The 20,441-nt window shown below is 35.9% G+C and overlaps 1 protein-coding gene across 1 annotated transcript in view; it reads right to left on the minus strand.

The window, feature by feature from the left end:
* The window catches only part of ZBBX (zinc finger B-box domain containing), a 105,234-nt gene that overhangs the window by 52,381 nt on the left and 32,412 nt on the right, over positions 1 to 20,441 (minus strand). The window contains exon 8 of the mRNA XM_028146546.2: positions 4,728 to 4,886. Within this exon, the coding sequence (XP_028002347.2) occupies positions 4,728 to 4,886 (159 nt within the window). The remainder of the gene's footprint in view (positions 1 to 4,727; positions 4,887 to 20,441) is intronic.

Here is a 20,441-nt window from a genome sequence, read left to right on the forward strand (position 1 = left end):
AAAACATAGACTCCCCCTCCCCCCCCCCCCCCCCCCACACACACACACTTTCTAATCCCTTATCTGCTTTATTTTTCTCAAAATAACATCTCTGTGTGAATTTACTTATTGTCTCTCTCTCTCACACCATTAGAATGCAAAGCAATCAGGGATATTTTCCTCCCTCAGTGCCAAGAGCTGTGCCAGGTTCAAAGTGATGCTCATTAAAAGTTGGTTGAATAAATGAATAAATAAATGCATGTGAAACATTGCATGCTTCTTAGTGTAAAGACGGGAGAAACGATGAATTCAGTATAAAATATAAATCCACTGTGAACACACCGAAAAAATAAAGATTGGCATTGGCAGTTATCCATTGAATCAGAGAAATCCAAATTATGAAGCCAAAGCAAAATAAATTCCACACCAATGTTAAATCACCAAGTGTGGATTACCTATACTGATATCAAATTGCTAAATTGGCATTGTGTATCTTCTAGATACACAAGTAGGATCCTTTATGTTCAGTCCTTAATTGCAAAATAAACAGGCAGATTGTTAGAGTACAATTGAGAGAAGATGATTAAGTAGTGCATAAAAAATTTAAATATAAAGAAAAAACACCTGGGAACCTGCCAGACACTGTGCAAGCTGCTGGCCACAGAACACAGGTTAATAAGTCCACAACAGAGACAGGTGCAAGTGCAGGTATTTAACTCCGATAAACAAGAATTCGGTGGGCAAAGAGTGGCACGGGCAGGATTCCAGAGAGAGGGAATGATACATAGACGGAGACATGGAGCCAAACAGCAGTATGGCATGAAACTGGAAGTAGTTTATATTGTTACAGCACAGAGTGGGATATGAAAAAATATAAAGGCTGGAAAGACAAAGAGGGGGCAGATCATGAAGAATCCTGCCTGCCACACAGACAATTAGGCTTAAACTTATTGGAAACACAAAGCCACTGAAGAGTCACACGCAGAAAGAGAGAAATGGGGGTGGAGGGGAGATAATGAGTTTGGATACAAGGAAAATGTTATGGCCATTTGGCAATATCAACATCACAAATGTATAACCCTCTTCAGTTAGGAATGTCAGGAATTTATTATGTAAATATATATATATATATATATATATATATATATATACACAAACCAACATTTTTCAAAAACATTCTTTATACTATAGTTTGTATTGGCAAAAGACTGAAACAGGTTAAATGTTGACCAGTGGAAAATAGATCTTAAAAAGTCTAATAAATGGAGTATTTTATAGCCACTATATAGAATGAGAAGGTTCTAGAATGCACTTAAATTGATATGAAAATATTGTGTTCAGTGTAAAAAGCATGTTTTCAGAGCAGTTTGCAAAGTATATTAATATTGGTTTCAATAAATAACTACATACAAAATTGGAAATATTATTGATTCCTAGAAGGAGAGAGAATGAAATGAAATTTACATCCTATAAACATTTTTCACTTGAAGAAAGAGCTAACTTCAGGATTAAGAATAGCAATAAAAAAAGAAATGACCCAACAGTCAAGAGATGTTTTAGATGGTAGACTGCGTGGGACATGGTAACTGACTGGATGTGCAGAGGCAGAAGAGACAGGACTATTGAAAATAACTATTCTTGCCAGCTTAGGAAGCTGGGAGATAGGCTAACACCAATAGTAACATCTATTGGAGGAGAAATAATGAATTTGATTGGAAAATATTGAGTTTCAGAAATATGTGGGAAGGTAATTACAGGCATCCAGTAAGCAGTGTGTGTGCGTGTGTGTGTGTGTGTGTGTGTGTGTGTGTGTGTGTGTGTGTTTGCACTAATGAAGAAGCATTGAAAACTCTGTGCAATGGTTTAAGTGTGCGGTGATTGCAGCAACTCCCCAGGGCAGCTCCTTTCCAAGCAACAAATCAGAATCAGAGATATAAGACATTTGCATTTTATAGCTATGCCTTTGGAATACTTGGCTTCCACACAGTAGTGACAGAATAGGAAAAAGCCAGCAGATTGTACATTGGTTCTTAAATGTTTCAGCCCAGACTGTCATATGTCACTTCCACTCAGAGCCCATGTCCCTGCACAATTCTAAAAGGGCTGTAAAATTTGATGAATCGGTGCTGCACATTCATTACCCTCCTGGGCCACAGGATATCCCGGCAAGACATGTTTATTCCCATTTTCATATATACGTGCCACTTTCCAGAAGAGGAAATAGAGAATCAAAAAGGCTAAGTAAAATGCTTGATGTTATAAAAGCTGTAAGAAAATCAGGGTCAGTATTTCAAATACAGGTTTCAGTCTCTAAAATGAAAGCTCTTCCATGAACTGTACCCCTTTCCAAGGATACCCAGTGGCCTGAATCCATAAGAAAAGCCCTAAGGCAGATATTAGGCATTGGCACCATTTTGACTCTTCCAGGCTTTGGAATTGCTTGGTAGGCTAATTAAAAATCAGATTCCTGTACTCTTAACACAGATGTGGAAAAAAAAATCAAAATTTGAGTGGCAGACCAGGAATGGGCATCCCATATTTCTGATGCTTATTACAGTTGGAGAACCACTGCTCTTCAGTACAGAAGACGACCAAGCATACGATAGGGACATCTCTTCAGTGCATGTACTATAGACAGGTACACACCTGAGGGTCTATAGCTGTGACTCCCTGCCGGGGTTCTTGTCCCAGCATTAAGAAGGGTTCAGCAATCTGGAGAAAGGCTGTGCATAAATTAAATAAAAGTCCAAGGACAAAAGATAATTTTGAAAGGCATTGGGGGTCAGAGGAGCTTCAGCTAAAGGAGCTAAAGTTCTAAGTTCTTCGTAGTTCTCCTAGTCTCAGGACCCCTGCTTTTTATTAACACAATTTGTCCTAAGGCAAGGTGGAGATAATACACTTCAAAGGGTAGGGTTTATAGAAGCATTGTCAGATTGGGGAATAGCCTACGGCTATTCAGGTGTTTGGCCAACAGGAGGCAATAACATGTAGATTAAGATGCCCTGAGCTGTCTGGCAGCAAAAAATCATCCTATTCAGGTTTGGAGGAGGTGCCTTTTAGCTATTCCAACAGGTGATTACATATGTGACTGAGCCCTTGTTGAGCCCCCAAGTTTCATCAACCTTTTGATGAAATTCTTGCAATTATGACATGCTGGAATTGGCTTCTGGCAACTCCCAACCAGGAATACTCACCAGGAATAATCACTGAGCAGTTGCTAAGACCTCACATGTCTGGACCCACCCATAGAGATGCTGAACTCAGTTCTGTGTGTTTCTTTAAGGTTTCTCCAGTTGAGAAAATGTATATACTCCTGGATGAAACCACTGAATTAAAGGTTCTTAAGTTAAGACAAGAGGTGAGGGTCTATACAGCAGTTACCTATGTGGATAAGAGGCAGCACTTATTCTATGGATTAGAAGCACAGGCAAAGAAATAAGCTCTGTAGCTTTTTCATTGGTTATTTACTTAGGCCCCCATTGTCCTCATCTGTTAAATGGGGTAATAATAATGCAAAACTCATATGGTTATTATGATTCTTGAATAAGGTAAGGCAGGTAAATAACTAAGCACAATGCCTAGCATCAGGTGTTTAATAAATGTTAGTTGCTGACTTATCATTATTATTGATAGGATAAATTAGATAAAATGGCAGGCATGAAGGAAAAACCTTAAAATCATAGTCTCTGAGTAGTGGTTAAAAGCAAGTAATTTGGAATCAAAAGATCTGGGTTCATATATAAGTTCCACTATCAAAAATACCTTGGGCAATATATAAAAAATGTTTCTTGCCACTATTTTCTCATCTGAAAAAAAAAAAAGAAATAATTAAGAAAGGACAAAAATGGATATTACAAGTAAAATATTTAAGACAGTATCTGGCACACTGTCAGGCCTCAGTACATTATTATAATTATGAGGCTTTAATTCATAATTCAGTGATTCCTCACAAACATGAAATCCATGCAAATATGCTGACTTTCCTGGACAATTCAAGCATAGTTCCTCTTCTGAAAAGAGGTCAGACTAGCATAGAGCACATTTTCCCTTATATTCTGCGAGCATGGGTTTGGAACTCAGACTGATGAAATTCCAGACCCACCAAGTAACAAGCTGTGTGACTATGGCCAAGTCATGCACTATTCTAAACTGCAGTGGGAAGGTGAGCGGCATCTAAAGGAATAAGGATTATTGCATAGATCAAAATCTGAGGAAGTTTGTCTTTTGCTAAAAAGTCAATACAGCAATTCTATTATAAAAATATAGACATGAGCTGATGAAACTTATCTAGCACATCATGGGATCAGTAATCAATCTCAATAACTACCAGCATTTGGTATAAATCCGATTATAAAAAGCTGTGAGATTCACTGTCACCTAAAACACTTGGCAAGGTTTTGTACTCTTAGCCTCTGAAGTCCTGATTAATATAAAGTCATTATATTGCATTGTGTTCTCTGTTTTTATGTTCCTCCCAAATACTCATTCATTTCCTGCAACGGTAGAAATGCCCAGAAAGCCACAGGGTCAAAGGATCATTCATCAAGAAATCAGCATCCAGTACAATCAAAGCAATCTCCTTAAAGGGATTGTTATAGTCAAGATGTTTTTGATTAATAAAAAAATTCATATTAAATAACAATGTGATAAAATAATTTGCAAAAGTCTACAGCTCTAGCTAATTATATGCATGCCAGTCTCCACGACCGTATATGACAGAAATGTCTCCTACATTTTCCACAGCTTACCTGGGAGCTGCTCCCCTGCATCGGAGGACGTTTGGGTCGATGCTGACTTTTACTAATCTCTTTTGGAGAGCGATTCTCCCCTTTGAGTTTATCTGGATTAACTTCCTTGATGAACCGATGGGCAACATCCAATACATTGGATAATATTTGAGACTTTGTCTGTTAATAAAGGAACAAAATATGACTAAAAAGCCAAATATATAAGCCTCAGTAATTTAGATACCTCAAATTATATTTTCATTATTCCATTCCTACTAAATTCAATGTATTTTACTTAATATTTAAAAATACAAATTGACATTTATATCAACCAATATAATAGTGACAGCTACACAATGTTTGGCGGGGCTAGTTTGGGCTCACATTAGCCTAAGTATCTTAAAAACATGTTATTTAATCCTAAAGTCAACTCTGAAGCGTACCTATTTTTATCTGTTTCAGGGATAAAGAAACAAAAGCTCTGAGTGTTTAACTAACTTGCCCTTGGTCACATGGTGAGTGGGTGGCAGAGCTGGGAAGTGACCCAGGTGTATAGCATAATTCTAATGACTCATAGCCTTTCCAACCCCAAATAAGTAGATGGGTAATTTTATGCACACCATGGCTAAAGAACTAAATATAGCTTATCTGGTAGGAGCCTGAATAAGCAGTAATAAGTATTCCTCGGTGATAAAACATCTTTAGAAACTATCAGCTGTTTAAAAGTGGAGACACAGAAAGTGCATCTACCTGTAATTCCTGAGTGCACTGCAAGTCTCTCCGCACGTGGCTCCTTTGCTCATGAGTTTCAGTTACCAGGGAGGCCCTCCATCCTCTACTATTTTCTTTGCCTCTCAGACTTCTCCTTCTCCTGGATTTGTCCCCCGTTTCTCCCACAACAGGAACCTTTCCTGGCCTTCCTTCTCCAGCTGTGTGCAGTGCCCCTTCTCTGTATCCTCTTCCTACCAACCCCTACAATTGTAATTTTACATCATCTTGTGGTGTCTATCTATCCTATGATACCATGTAAGCTCACAGAATAAAAAATCATATCTCCTTAAATCTCAGTGTGGCTACCACCATGCCTGAAAAATAACATATAGTAAAAATACGGTTTGTGGGAAGGGAGCAGAAGGACTCCAGAACAAAAATAAATGATCTGGAGCAGCGGTCGCCAACTGTGGTCCGTGAGGAGAGCATTATGCTAAGCAAAATAAGCCAGTCAGAGAAAGACAAGTACTACATGATCTCACTCATATGTGAAATCTAATGAACAAAATAAACTGTTGAATAAAATAGATCCAGAGGCATAGAAGCATGGAACAGACTGTTTAATCTCAGAGGGAAGGTGGGAGTGGGTGGATGGGTGGGAAGAGATCAACCAAAGAACTTGTATGCATGTATGGACACAGACGATAGGGTGGTAGAGGCCTGGGTGGAGGAAAGAAGCAGGCCTGAAGGTGTCAATGGGAGAAAAATGGGACATATGTAATACCTTCAACAACAAAGATTAATAAAAGTAAATGATTGAGAAAAATAATTCAAAGAAAGCTTTCCAAGAGCCTTCTTCAGAGTGAAAAGGAACAGGCAAATCTCGGGAAGGCCCTATTCTGAGGAGTCTCCTATCAGAACTCCCTGGGTTTGCCCAGGACACTGCAGGATGCCATCTGAGCTTGAACCCAACAAACTCCAGGGGGAGACACGGGCCTTTCAGAGGCTCTCTGACAGCCTGGCATTGGGAGCAAAGGCAACAGATCTTCTTAGCAAATGTCCTCAAGCAAGGGGAAACTCTGGCAGGGATCAGAAATAATTCATTCGGACTCTCCCATGGAAGTATTTTTATTTTTAAATTTTCAACTACTTACCTATTTAAATAGCTAAAATAACATGGAAACTTTCCAGTATGACCTTTTGAAAATTTGTTAAGATTCAATCTGATTCTTGAATAAATCAGTGAACATCAAATTAACTGGTGTTATTTCACACTGAATTAATAAGTTATATATGAAAAAATGACTAAGGTGACCTATGCACATAATTGCTGTTCTTATACAGATCTATGCTGTCTAGTCCAAATTTCACAATGATCATTCAAAAGCCCATTTACACCTATTCAGCCCTTTTAAAAAATACATTCATAATTATAGTACAATATTATTGTGCATATTCATAATACTGTGCACCAGATCTTTATGGCTTATTTACTACTCATTGCACTTAACACTGCTGAACTGTACACTTAAAAATGTTTAAGATGAAAACATGTATGTTATTTGTTTTTTACCACAAATTTTAAACAATAAGTACATGTTATTATTTATATGAGAAATGTTGAGTGCATGTTATCATTTATAAATTGAAGCTGAATACAGTTGATTTAACAAGGAAAAAAATGAAAGAAAGACAAAAGAAAATATCCAAGCCAATGATACTGCTTTATCCTTCCAGAAATAACTGCATTTTGGCAAGTATTTTCTAAACATAATCCTACCTAAGTCTGATTTCATATTTCCTAGAATAAAGTTCTGTTGATATTAAAGGTAGTTAAAATATCTAGTTTTCATCTTATCAAATCAAAATAAAAAACATTGGTATTATTTTTATATAAAAGTATCACAATAGAATCATCATTCAAGTATATATATTTATTTAAATAGCACAAAAGAAAGATTATTCTTGTCCTAAAATGAATCTCACTATCAATGTTACAATAATTTTTGTAACATTTTCAGGGAGCAGTTTAAAAGACTATGAAATAGCCCCAAAATGATTTTATTCCTATATTAAATTTACTATTAAAAATATGATAAACATCATGGATAACTGATAAAATGGAATGCTGTTTATCTGAATGTCTTAAAGTTCTGTTAATTCCAGATAAATAAAATGCCAATAAACTGGAATTTTCTTTCTCAGAAAATTGAATATTTAAATATTACTTTCCTCAGTTTTAAAAGTGTACATGTATACCTCATTTTTCTTATTATTAAAGTAATCATTCCAATACAGGAACAGATTTTGATCCCCACTACTTGGACAAGGAAACCCAAACTCATAAAGCTTAGGTCAAAGCTAATGGGTACAAAATGATTTAGAGCCAAGGTTTTTCTTCTTTTAGCCTACTCCTGTTCCCTACTGAATTAACACAGAAAATGTGCTGTACTTATGCTTTCTTGAAAATACAATTATTTTTTGTTTGTTTTTAATTTATTTGCTTATTTCAGGTTTCAGCAAGCACTAGCAAATTGAAGGGAGGACCAGGGATTCTCCTTCTGCTCATCTTCTCTGTTATGCACATATATGGGGAGGGTTGGGGGCAACATAAACTTTGGAAAAAAACTTTTGAACAACAAAGTTACAAGTATTCTATAAGAGTGGGATTATAGAACAAACTTAAACCATGGATCTCTTAACTAAGAGACATATATTGAATATGATCAATAAGCCTAGAAATTCACCATAATACTGTAACAGACTATTTTACAATATTTAAAAGTTCCCAGATATGTAAAAAATATATCACACATATTAATAACTTATATCTTCCCGTTCTCCAGACCCACTCGCCATACTCACTCCAGAGAAGAATTGACAACTAATTGCTAGATACTTCCCCCTCCCCACCTAGGGAAGTTCTCCCCTTGAATCCAATGGAGCTCTGTGATAGCTACTGAGTGTGAGAAACAGTAATAAGTTTCCAATGGCAAGGTGATAAGAAACGAATGTGCCTTCTCTATCCTTTTCACTGTAGGGTGTATAGTGACTTTGGAAGTAACATATTGACTATGGTGAATGTTACAGGTAAAAGTCACCAAATAATTGCTTAAGAGGGAAGGTGTCTTAGGAACATCCATGTCAAATTCTTAGGTGAGTAAAAAATAACTTTTACTATAGCAAGCGTATTTGGAAACTACCCCTAACTGGGTATTGTTTGAGCTAATAAAAAGAAAACGTTTTAAAAAGGTGTTTCCCTTTAATAATGTACATAAATACGTTACTTCCATGCCTTGCCAAAGTTTTCCTCCCTACTTGGAAAGGTGAGTGCTCCTATTATAATTCTCTTTATCACTTTAGGCCCAGATCAAATGTTATCCAGTTGCAATGTATATCCAATGGCATTATTAAAAGTAGCTTAAAAGGGCAAACTGTTTAATCTCTTTGAGACAAAGTTTTCTTCCTCAACTAATTGGAGCAAAATGGACATATTTTCTGCGTGCTCGTATAAACCCTGCTTACACCCACAGAGCTTTGCTGCTCCATGTGTGACCCATAAATCAGCAGCATCTCCATCCCTGGAAACTTTCTGAAAAACACAAACTGTCAGGTCCCATTCAGACTCACTGACTCAGAATCTGCAGTTTCACAAGTAACTTGAATGCACATTCAGTTTTGAGCATCTCTGTGTCAAAACACTTATCAGTCAGTCGTGTTACAGTTGGTTGAATACAGCTGTCTTCCCTTTTGTGAATTCTTGAGAGAGGGAACCACGTCTCATTCTGCCTTATATACAATGTTTTACATCGCCTTCTTTCAATTCTCCTCCCTGAAGCCCTGTCCTTCACACTTTGCAACTAGAACATTGCTGGTTGAATCAAATTTAACTAATTTACTGAGATAAAAAATGACTGAAAATTCCATTTGAATATTTGTCACTTATACCCAAGCTAAGTCAATGTCAACACAGATAAAATAAATAGCACTATCATTAATAGTACAAAAGGGGAAATTATTGTACCTCACTAAGCCTAAGTGTTGGTACCTGTAAAATGAAGACAATAGTTGCCTTGCAGAGCTGTTGTGAAGAATATACATTCTGAATGAAAAACACCTTGCAGGGTGATAGAGTAGTGCATTCAAATGATTGCTACCTTTTTATTTAGATCACAATATACTACTTCTCTGTAAAATAAATTGTTAAAATACACAGAAAATAGAATCTCTCCCTAATTAATAGACAGAAGTGGGACTTCAGACTAGGATATACTAGAGAGGTCAGTAGATAATTGTCCCTCCATAAAACAAATATTATATTGGGTACATTTGTTAAAAGCTATTTCAGGAAATCAACCAACAGCAAACAAGAAGTAGTCAGTCAAGAAAAACTACTGTGACATTAGTGAAGAGTGTCCGGCTGCTCCTATTTTATATTTCTCTTCCCAACTCTATCAGTGTAACTAGGGCAAGACTGGCCTTGCTCGATAGGGAGTGTTCTTGATTCTCAGTAGAAAGCAGAATCTTAAAGTTTCTGTGGCATTATCAACAATCTAGTGAATTTGGCTATAAGTAAATGGGGGAAACCTATAGCTCTGAAAGCCTGAGGTTTTGGTCCCAGTTGGGGTAAGCAGTAGGCCAGCCAAACATTTAATGAGATGATCCTGAAAACGAGAGCGCTATAGAAAGGCTGATTAAGAAATGGGAATCATCAAGGGGAACAAAATGAAAATTATTGAGTATGACCTACATAGGTTAAGAAGAGATATAAAAAGGAAGAAGGATTGCCAGGACTGACCAGCAGACCCTGAGCGATGGATGAATGGATTACTCTGACACACATTCCTGTGAAAGAGAGGGCTATGGGTCTGGTTGGCAGGAGGCACCAAAACAGCCCTGATTGCCTGCTGCCTTGGGTTTTTATTATAACAACAGCTTGAACTGAAATTAACCTCTAGATACAATCAGCAGGGTAAGTATCCTTGAGAAAGCACATGCTTCTACAAGGTCGGGTCTAAAGACTAAACACAGAGATTCCAGCAAAACACCTGGGGGCTCGGACTTGTTTGGAAAAATCAAGGCAGGGACTGCTAACTTAGGCAAGGTCCCCCTAGAGGCCCTGACCTTTCGGAGATTCCTCCTTACAGACTTTCCAACCAAGTCCTGTGCTTCCCCACAAAGGATGATTTAGTGAACTTGATAATAGATCAAGATACATTATCCAATTTGAAAACCAAAGAGGAAAAGATTGAAGAAAATGAATATACTCTTAGAGACCTAGGGAACAGCATCAAGCATCCAACATACATTTAGTGGGAGTATCAGAGGGAGAGAAAAGAACAAAAAATATATGAAGAAATGAATGTCCTCAAATTCTCATATTTAATGAAAAGTATTACTTTAAAAATCTAAGAAACTCACCAAACCTGAAGATAAATATAAGGAGATTCATACCAAGACATATTATAAACAAACTACTGAAAGCCAAAGACAACCAGAAAAACTTGAAAGCAACAAAAGAAAAATGACTCATCACATATAAGCATACATTAATATGAGTAACAGCTGATTTTGCATCTGAAAAAAATGAAGACCAGGCAGCAGTGGAATGATACCAAGTACTGAAAGAAGAAAAAAATGCCAAAAATAATTGTATATTCAGCAAACCATCCTTCTAAAATAAAGCAAAAAATTCAGACATTCCCAAGTAGACTAGTAAGATATAATTCATTATTAGCATTATTATTTCTGCCTTAAAAGAATTACTAAAAAAAAAAAAAAAAGGTTTTAAGACTAAAAGGTATTAAATTTACCAGAAGAAAAGTAGAACTCCAGGGAAAGTAATATATGGATAAATGTAAAACATGCTTAAATATTTAGTTTATCTTTTCTTCTCTTAATTTCTTTTAAGGGCACAAAATTATATATAGCAATAACATTAACACTGTTGTGGGTTTATAATATTGATATAAATCAGTATTGTGTATAACAATATCACAAAGAATTGGAGAAACATAGAGCTAAGTTAAAGCCATTTATACAATATTTTACCACAATAAATCAGTGTTAATGTGAAGTAAATTGTTACAAGATGTATATTATAATACCTAGTACAATCACTGAATACATATATGTATATCCATTCATGCACACACTCATACACACATCAAAAAGGTAATTTCAATAGTACAATACAAAATTTGTTTAATACAAAATAAAGCATTAAGAAGGAATAAAATAACAAAAAAACATAGACATATAAAAAACAAATAGCAACACGGAAGATATAAACCCAAATACATCAATAATTACATTAAATGTAACTGAACTAAATACTACCATTAAGAGGCAGAAAGTGTCAGGCTTGATTTTTTTTAAAAAGCAAGACTCAATATAAGCCATTTACGAACTAACTTTAAATTCAAAGACAAATAGTTTAATGTAAGAGGATGAAAATATATATACCTTGAAAGTAATACCAATAAAAAAAAAAAACTGGAGTGGTTATATTAGTAAGAAATAAGACAAGGAGAGATATTTTATAATAATAACAGTCAATGAAACAGGAAGTTCTAACAATTATATATGCAACTAACAACAGAGCCCCAAAGTACATAAAGCAACAACAGACATACTAGTAACTAAAAAGATATTAAGCCCATTAAAAATCACAGTTAGAAATGTTAATATCCCTTATCAGAAATTAATGAAATAGCTAGGCAGAAATCAGTAAGGATATAGAAAACTTGAACACTACCATCAAGTAAATTAACCACCAAGTAGATCACATTTAAAGAACCCTCAACCCCACAACATCAGAATATGAATTATTTACAAGTGCACATGAGACATTCTTCAAGACAGACCATATGCTTCACATAAAATAAGTGGTGATAAATTCATTAGAATTGAAATCATAGAAAGCATGATCTCTGACCTCCATAAAAAATTAAAATTAAAAATCAGCAACAAATTATTTTGTAAAACAAAATATTTAAAAGTTGAACAAGCTACTTCTAAATAACCTTTGGATAAAAAAAAAATAAACCACACAAAAAAATTAGAAAATACCTTCAATTGACTGATCCTGAAAACATAACACATGTGGTGCCAATGAATAGAAAAAAATGAATAAATCAATGAAATCAAAACTGGGTTTGTTAAGTAGACTTGAAAAATTATAAAGCTGTGGCTAGACTGACTGAGAAAAATAAAGAGTAAATACAAGTTAAAATAAATAATGAAATAAGGAACATCACTATTCTGAAGAAATTAAAAGGATTATAGAGATATAAAAAAATGATGCCAGCCCTAACCAGTCTGGCTTATAGCGCGTCGGCCTTCGGACTGGAGGGTCCCAGGTTTGGTTCTGGTAAAGGGCATGTACCTTGGTTGCAGGCACATACCCAGTAGGGAGTGTGCAGGAGGCAGCTGATTGATGTTTCTCTCTTATGGATGTTTCTAACTCTCTATCCCTCTCCCTTCCTCTCTTGTAAAAAAATCAATAAAATATATTTTTAAAACAAATGATGCCAACATTTTTACAACATCCAGTGAAAGATACAAGTTACCAAAATTGACTCTAAAAAATTAGAATAGAATAAGGAAAATTTTTTAATTAATAATTCAAAATCTTCTTATGAGAAAAAAAAATCCCAGACTCATACTGTTTCACTAATAAGTTATAACCAATATTTAAGGAAAAAATTATACCAATCCAACACAAACACATTCAGAAAATAGAAGAAAAATATTTCTAAACTCATTTTATGAGGCTAATACAACCCTGATAGCAAAGTAGATAACCACATTACAAAAAAATAATACTACATAAAAATAAACTCAAAATGGATAAAGGACTTAAACGTAAGACGAGAAACCATAAAAATCTTAGAAGAAGCTATAGGCAGCAAAATAGCAGGCATTTGTCGTAGCAACATCTTTACTGATACAGCTCCTAGGGCAATGGGAACTACGGAGAAAATAAACAAATGGGACTACATCAAAATAAAAAGCTTCTGCACAGCAAAAGAAACCATCAACAAAACAACAAGAAAGCCCACTGCATTGGAGAACATATTTTCCAATATGATCTTTGATAAGGGTTTATTTAATCTCCAAAATTTATAGGGAACTCACACAACTTAACAAAAAGGAGATAAACAACCCAATCAAAAAAATGGACAAAGGACCTAAATAGACACTTTTTGAAAGAGGACATACAGAAGTCCAAGAGACATTGGACAGGAAGTGAGCATCTAGTCCAGGTTGATTTTATGAGAATTTAGATTTGGAATCAAGAAGGTGAAATTTGGTATGTCTGTTAGGTAAATTCGTAACTTGTTAATTATAAGAAGAGAAGAAAGTAGATATACACACACATACAAAGTTCAAAGAGAAGGAGTCTCCCTGGGCTCTTAACAGCTTTCCCATTTCCAGTCCTGGCTCTTACCATGACTCAGCCACATCATCCACACTCCCTCACAAGACATCTGTGAGGCCATCAGCAACAAGAAAAACATCATTTTTTGTTGTTGTTGTTCTAGCTAGTGTAAGAGATCTGATTAATACAAAGATCACTACTTCCTTACTAGAGCAACAAGATTTGAAAATGTGGGGAGGTGTTTTTGGTTTTCACAATCATTGGAGAGCACTACTGACATTTAATGGGTGATAACCACCAAGTTTAATAAATATTCTTAAATGTGAGGGATGGAGAGTTTAAGAAGAAAAAAATCCTGCCCGAAATACTCAAGAACATTCCCACAGAGAAATACATAGATGTAGCCTTATATTAACAACATCTTTAAAATTATAGAAACACAGTGAAAATAAATCATAATACCACCATATTAAAAAGTAAGAAATAGAGGTGTCTTCTAATTCATGACTGGTACTTTCCAAAGGTAACCATTATTAACAGTTTGGAATATATCTCTGCAGCCTTTTCTCTCTGCTTAGAAGGACCCATCTGGATTTATAACACAAAACACATTATCTTTTACTTGATAATACAAAAACTATCATTTTAAGTAATACGTAGTCAGTGAACAAGAATGTGAAGGTTATTGTTATGAAATATTTAAAGTAGAAAACTATGCATATTAAGTACCATAACACTGTACCATATCTATTAAAAAGATATTTTCCAATTTTAAAACTCAAAGATATTCGTATTTCTATCTTCTAAATATGAAAGTTTATATACAGCAGTACTAAAAGGTATCAACAGGAGGCAGAGGGGACTGAAAATGATTGAAATTACCTGTGCCACTTCTCCACATGCTAAAAATGTTTAAAAACAAAACAGCCTTCAGGGCACATAGTGCATCATGCTGTAGGATAGAAGCTTAAACTAAAGCCCCAGAATGTGATTTACTGCCAGCATCTCCAGGTCCCCCCACATCCTTCACTGCACTGTGTGCTGGTAGGATTTCATCTGGTCACTGTTCTAAATTCTCACCTGAACTTTCTTTTTTTCTCCCTGGAATGATATTATCTTTCAAATTACACCCTAGAAGAATTCATCACTCTGACAATGTATCATTAATCAAAGTAAAGAGAGTTGATATTTTATAACATTTTGGAATGGATGGCACCTTGTAGAAGTTAAGGTCCAAGAGTAAAAGTTTCAGTTTAGTCAGAAAAAGGATAGACTTTGTGACAGTGTCAGTGCTTCAAAACACAGCTATCATTATCACCCCACACCAGGGCTAACCGGCCATGAATATTAACGCCCACGTTGACATAGCCATGCCTCCTCATGTGATCCGGAAGTTCCAGCTCACAGAGTTCCCCACACAAGTTAGACCTATGTTACTTCCTAATTGTGAACAAAGAAAATGCTGCAATGTCTCTTTTCATGGTGTTAACTTTCATTGATTTTCCAATTACAGAGTTTTAGAAGAGATTTATTGCAACCATAGCCTTGCATTAGAAAGTAAAAACTAATTTTCTGTGGGAGAGTTTTGCTATTTCATTGTATATGCTAAGCAAAAAGGTAGAGAGGGAGAAAAAGAGATACATATACACACAGAGAAAGAAAGAAAGTATGTTTCAGCAGAAGAAACGTTAGAAATTCATCAGTTGCAGTGATTGTCAGGGTTGAATATGGGCAGACTTGGATAGCTTTAATAGATAAAATCATTTCAGGAATATCAAATGCACTAATGGAATTTTTAAATTTTATATATGTGTGTGTGTGTGTGTGTGTGTGTGTGTGTGTGTGTGTGTGTGTGTGTATTCATTTTTTATTTATTTTGGCCTGCCTTTTGAGAAAAACACTCCCCCTCGCATATCGGGAACACTTCCCCAAGAACAGTTTGTTCTGTTTTCTTTGCTATGAATTACCTCAAAAGCAATTGGTAAACAGAAGTATATCAGAAAAACTGTGGCATTTTATTGATTCTTAGGTTTGTTTTTTTTCTCTCCAGCACATTACTGTAAAAAGGCAATTAAGGGCAAGCTATCTCACAATTAAAGCCAAAACCTTAGCAATGTATGAAGACCTTAAAAAAAAAAAAAAAAAGTTGAACCCTAGCAGTTTTGCTCAGTGGCTAGAGTGTCGGCCTGAAGACTGAAGGGTCTGGGGTTCAACTCCAGTCAAGGGTACATACCTCAGTTGCAGGTTCTAGATCCCTGGCCCAGAGACATCGATGTCTGTATCTCCCCCTTCCCCTCCCCCTCCCCTTCCATTCTCTCTAAAAAATGAATGGGAAAAATATCCTTGGGTGAGGATTAATGGAGAGAGAGAGAGAGAGAGAGAGAGAGAGAGGAGAGAGAGAGGGAGAGAGGAAGGAAGGAAGGAAGGAAGGAAGGAAGGAAGGAAGGAAGGAAGGGAGGAAGAAGGAAGGAAGGAAGGAAGGAAGGAAGGAAGGAAGGAAGGAAGGAAGGAAGGAAGAAAGGGAGGGAGGGAGGGAGGGAGGGAGGAAGGAGGGAGGGAGGAAGGGAGGAAGAAGGAAGGAAGGAAGGAAGGAAGGAAGGAAGGAAGGAAGGAAGGGAGGGAGGAAGAAGGAAGGAAGGAAGGAAGGAAGGAAGGAAGGAAGGAAGGAAGGAAGGAAGGAAGGAAGGAAGGAGGGAAGGAAGGGAAGGAGGGAAGGCGGGAAGGCGGGAAGGAAGGAAGGAAGGAAGGAAGGAAGGAAGGAAGGAAGGAAGGAAGGAAGGAAGGAAGGAAGGAAAGAAAGAGGAAAAAGTTGAAAGTGTGATTTTCCAGAATGGGGAATTATTCAGAAACTAGAGGCCTGATGCACGAAATTTGTGCAAGAGCAGGCCTTCCTTCCCCCGGCTGATGGCACCAGCTTCCCTCTGGCACCCAGGACCCGGGCTTCCCTCCCTCTGACCACCAGCAGGAACCCGGGACCCGGGCTTCCCTCGCAGCCCTGGCTTCATCCAGAAGGATGGAAGGACGTCCAGTCTAATTAGCATAATATGCTTTTATTACCAGAGATCATATCTTTAGTTATATGTGTTTCTGACATAACATAATATGCAAATTTATATCACAAACACATGTACACTAAAGAATTATGCTTTAATTTATAGCAAAGTAAAGTTTATTAAAAGTTATCAAACACTTGCTCAAGATTTGTTTATTCAAAGAAACCTCTACAAATTATTTTGCTAGCATATTTCTATTCATACATTGCATTGAACACATTGCATGTGGAGGGTATAAGGATCCCATTATCTGAAATCAACACTAACAATGAGAATAAATCTCTCAGTTTAAAACTACATAGAAAAGAAGGAATACTAACTCACCAAGCGATAAATTCCTCAAGTTATCACAGATCTATTGCAAAATGCAACAATCCCATTAAATTTCTACTTAGTAAAAATATCTTTCCAAAGTAAACGTAATTTACTTATAAAATACATAAACATCTTAATTCATGAAACAAGAATGAAAATAATGAGCTTTATCTTTTAATTAGCCTACAGTATTAAACTATATCTTCTATTCTTAGACCATGTTATTATTTGCTTTTCTGATGAATCCATCTTTAAAGATAATCTTAGTATAAATTTGTTCCCTATGATTTAGCACAGAGTCAAATCTGCACTTTCCATGAAAGTTAAAGAAAAAGATATTTATAAATTATTTGACCAAAGGTTGCATCTACTGTTAGGATCAAAAGAAAATAAGAAAAAAAAAAATTAAGTTCAGGCCAGCTGGAAAGGTAGAGAAAAAGAGGACAGGAATTTCCACATGGCAGAAACTGAAAAAGAAAACAGAATTTGAGTAAATTCCTCATACAAATAAATGAAAAACAGAAGCAAACAATATTCACGGGATGAAAGAAAATTGCAACAAGTGCCAACTGAAGCTTCTAAAAACATATATGGAATGTGCATGCAATAGACATCACAGACGGGAAGGTAATTTGGGAAACAGAATACCCTTTCCCCAATGGCAGAGCAAGAACATATAAAGAGCCTGCAACCGGAACCCCTTGGAGCTCTATGCTCACCCTAGACTGGCTGCTCCCAAGCTTTGATTTGAGAAATACATTTGCGTCACTGCTATTGAGCACTGAGGTCACATGTACTGATCTTAAATCTAATTAATACACACTGAGCTATTCTGAAGCCATTTATATATATAAAAGCCTAAGCAAGCCCTAGCTGGTTTGGTTCAGTGGATAGAGTGTCAGCCTGTGGGCTGAGGGGGTCCCAGGTTCAATTCTAGCCAAGGGCACATGCCTGGGTTGCAGGCTCCATTTCCAGTAGGGGGTGTGCAGGAGGCAGCCAATCAATGATTCTCTCTCATCATTGATGTTTCTATCTCTCTCTCCCTCTCCCTTTCTCTCTGAATAAAGAAATATATATATTTTAAAAAGCCTAAGTAACCAGCCAACCAGCTGACCGGCAGACTGGCTGGTAGCTATGATGTGCACTGACCACCAGGGGGCAGACACACAACACAGGAGCTGTCAAGCAACAGCAACTTTGCAGAGTGCCTTCTTGCACTCTGGGACCCCTCAGGGGATGTTGGACTGCCGGTTTCAGCCTGATCCCTGCAGGCCAGGCTGAGGGACCCCACCTGCTAGAGGGACCCCGCTCATTCCACAGGCGCCCTTCAAGCCCCAGCCCTGCCCCAGGTGCAGCTGGCTGGGGAGGGACCGCTGGAGGTTGGCTCCAGGGAGTGTCCAGCCCATCTTGCCCAGTCCCACCCCACCAGCCACCTCCCAATTAATTTACTTTCAGTGTGCACGAATCCATGCACCGGGCTTCTAATATATATATATATATATATATATATATATATATATATATACTAGAAGCTATGGCAAATAGTTTTGTTGTGAGTTCTTCTGTTGCAATTTTATATTTTAAACATTATATATTTATATATAATGTTATATATTATATATATATATATATATATATATATATATATACTAGAAGATATATCTCTATATATTATGTTTAAAAAATAAAATTGCAACAGGAGAACTCACAACAAAACTATACTTTACATCCACTTCAGCTCATCATAGTTCTAAAAACATATATGGAATGTGCATGAGTAGTTAAAAAATATCAATGGTATAAGAAACTTCTTATTGCAAACCAGACAGGAATGAAATCCTGGAAGTGTGAAATTCATGTGGCTGGTTTATTGCTTACTCCAGTATCATTTAAGTATAACTTTAAGTAGAACTTAAAGGACCCTCAGATTTACCTTTCTTATAAAGGTCTAATGGAAACCATAGGCTTTATTATTCAAAGATTTATGTATTATTATTCCCCCTTGACACACAAAGAGATAATAAAAATAAACAGGGACCTGGACACATGCCCCTGATATAAATGCAGCTTGCTATCCAACAGATAATAAATGCCAAGTGAACCTAACCTGGACTCGATATTTAGTATTATCTTAAAGTAACATGTAAAAATAATGAAATAAAACCCTGCAGTTAAAATATTTTATATAAGGCAATATAGCATAAAATGTAATAGCTCAAAATGTAATATTGGTCAAAAATTTTTAAATCTCTTGGTATCAAGAAAAAAACACAGAATGTAATCTCAGTATAAATAATTGTGCCTTCAACTTTTATTACAACATTAAAAATTTCTATTTAGAGAGCAATCATAAAAGTGAGCCAGAATAGCAACAAGAAAATAATGCAGGAAATTCACACCTGCCACCTGCTTTCTATTTGCACTTCTGATGCCATATAATTAGGTACAATATTTTAGCAAGTATTCACTATTGTTTTAGACTAATATAACATGTAAAATGCATCCAGATAAGTTAGCTACTGTCAACAATTACTCATGTTTGAGCTACATGAGGAAGAAATGATTTTATATGCTTATATGCAATTCTTTGAATGATAGATTTTTAGGCAGAGCAGAATAAACTAATTAACAATAAATAATTTGTCATATTTGATTTTTATATTTAGTAATGCTGTTATATCATAATTAGATGGTTTTTATCCCATAAAGTCCAACGAACATAAAATACAGTCAATAAAACTACTCTAAAATTTGTCAGCTTCCATGATAAATCTGTAAGATAACATAAGTAGCACCTGCAAATTATAAATTCTCCATTGATGATGGATGTTTGCAATATGATAGATTAAAGGTTCAGACATGTGATTAATCTAATAATCTGAATGGTCCCCTCCAAAATTGAGATTCTATTATTCTCAATTTGGACAAGGAGAAAGTCTGTATTTTTAAATATAATCTGACAGACTGAGCTCTAATACCTTACTTCACTGTTATTGTTTTTTCACAAAAGCATTTAAAAAATTATATATATATATATATATATATATATATATATATATATATAAAATTTGGAAAACAGCCCTAAAACCAAAAGTAACCATTTCATTAGTAATTTAGACTCATTATTGCTAACATTATGTTATTTTCTAATTTCTAAATTTAGATGGTGTAAGACTTGACTGAATTTCTGCTAGCAATGCATCCTGACTAATAAAATCTAATGTATGGAGCACCTGCTATGAGTAAAATACTTTTATACCTGCTGTCATTGAA

The sequence above is a fragment of the Eptesicus fuscus genome, chromosome 3 (genome assembly GCF_027574615.1).
Source record: "Eptesicus fuscus isolate TK198812 chromosome 3, DD_ASM_mEF_20220401, whole genome shotgun sequence".
In the NCBI taxonomy this organism is placed as follows: domain Eukaryota; kingdom Metazoa; phylum Chordata; class Mammalia; order Chiroptera; family Vespertilionidae; genus Eptesicus; species Eptesicus fuscus.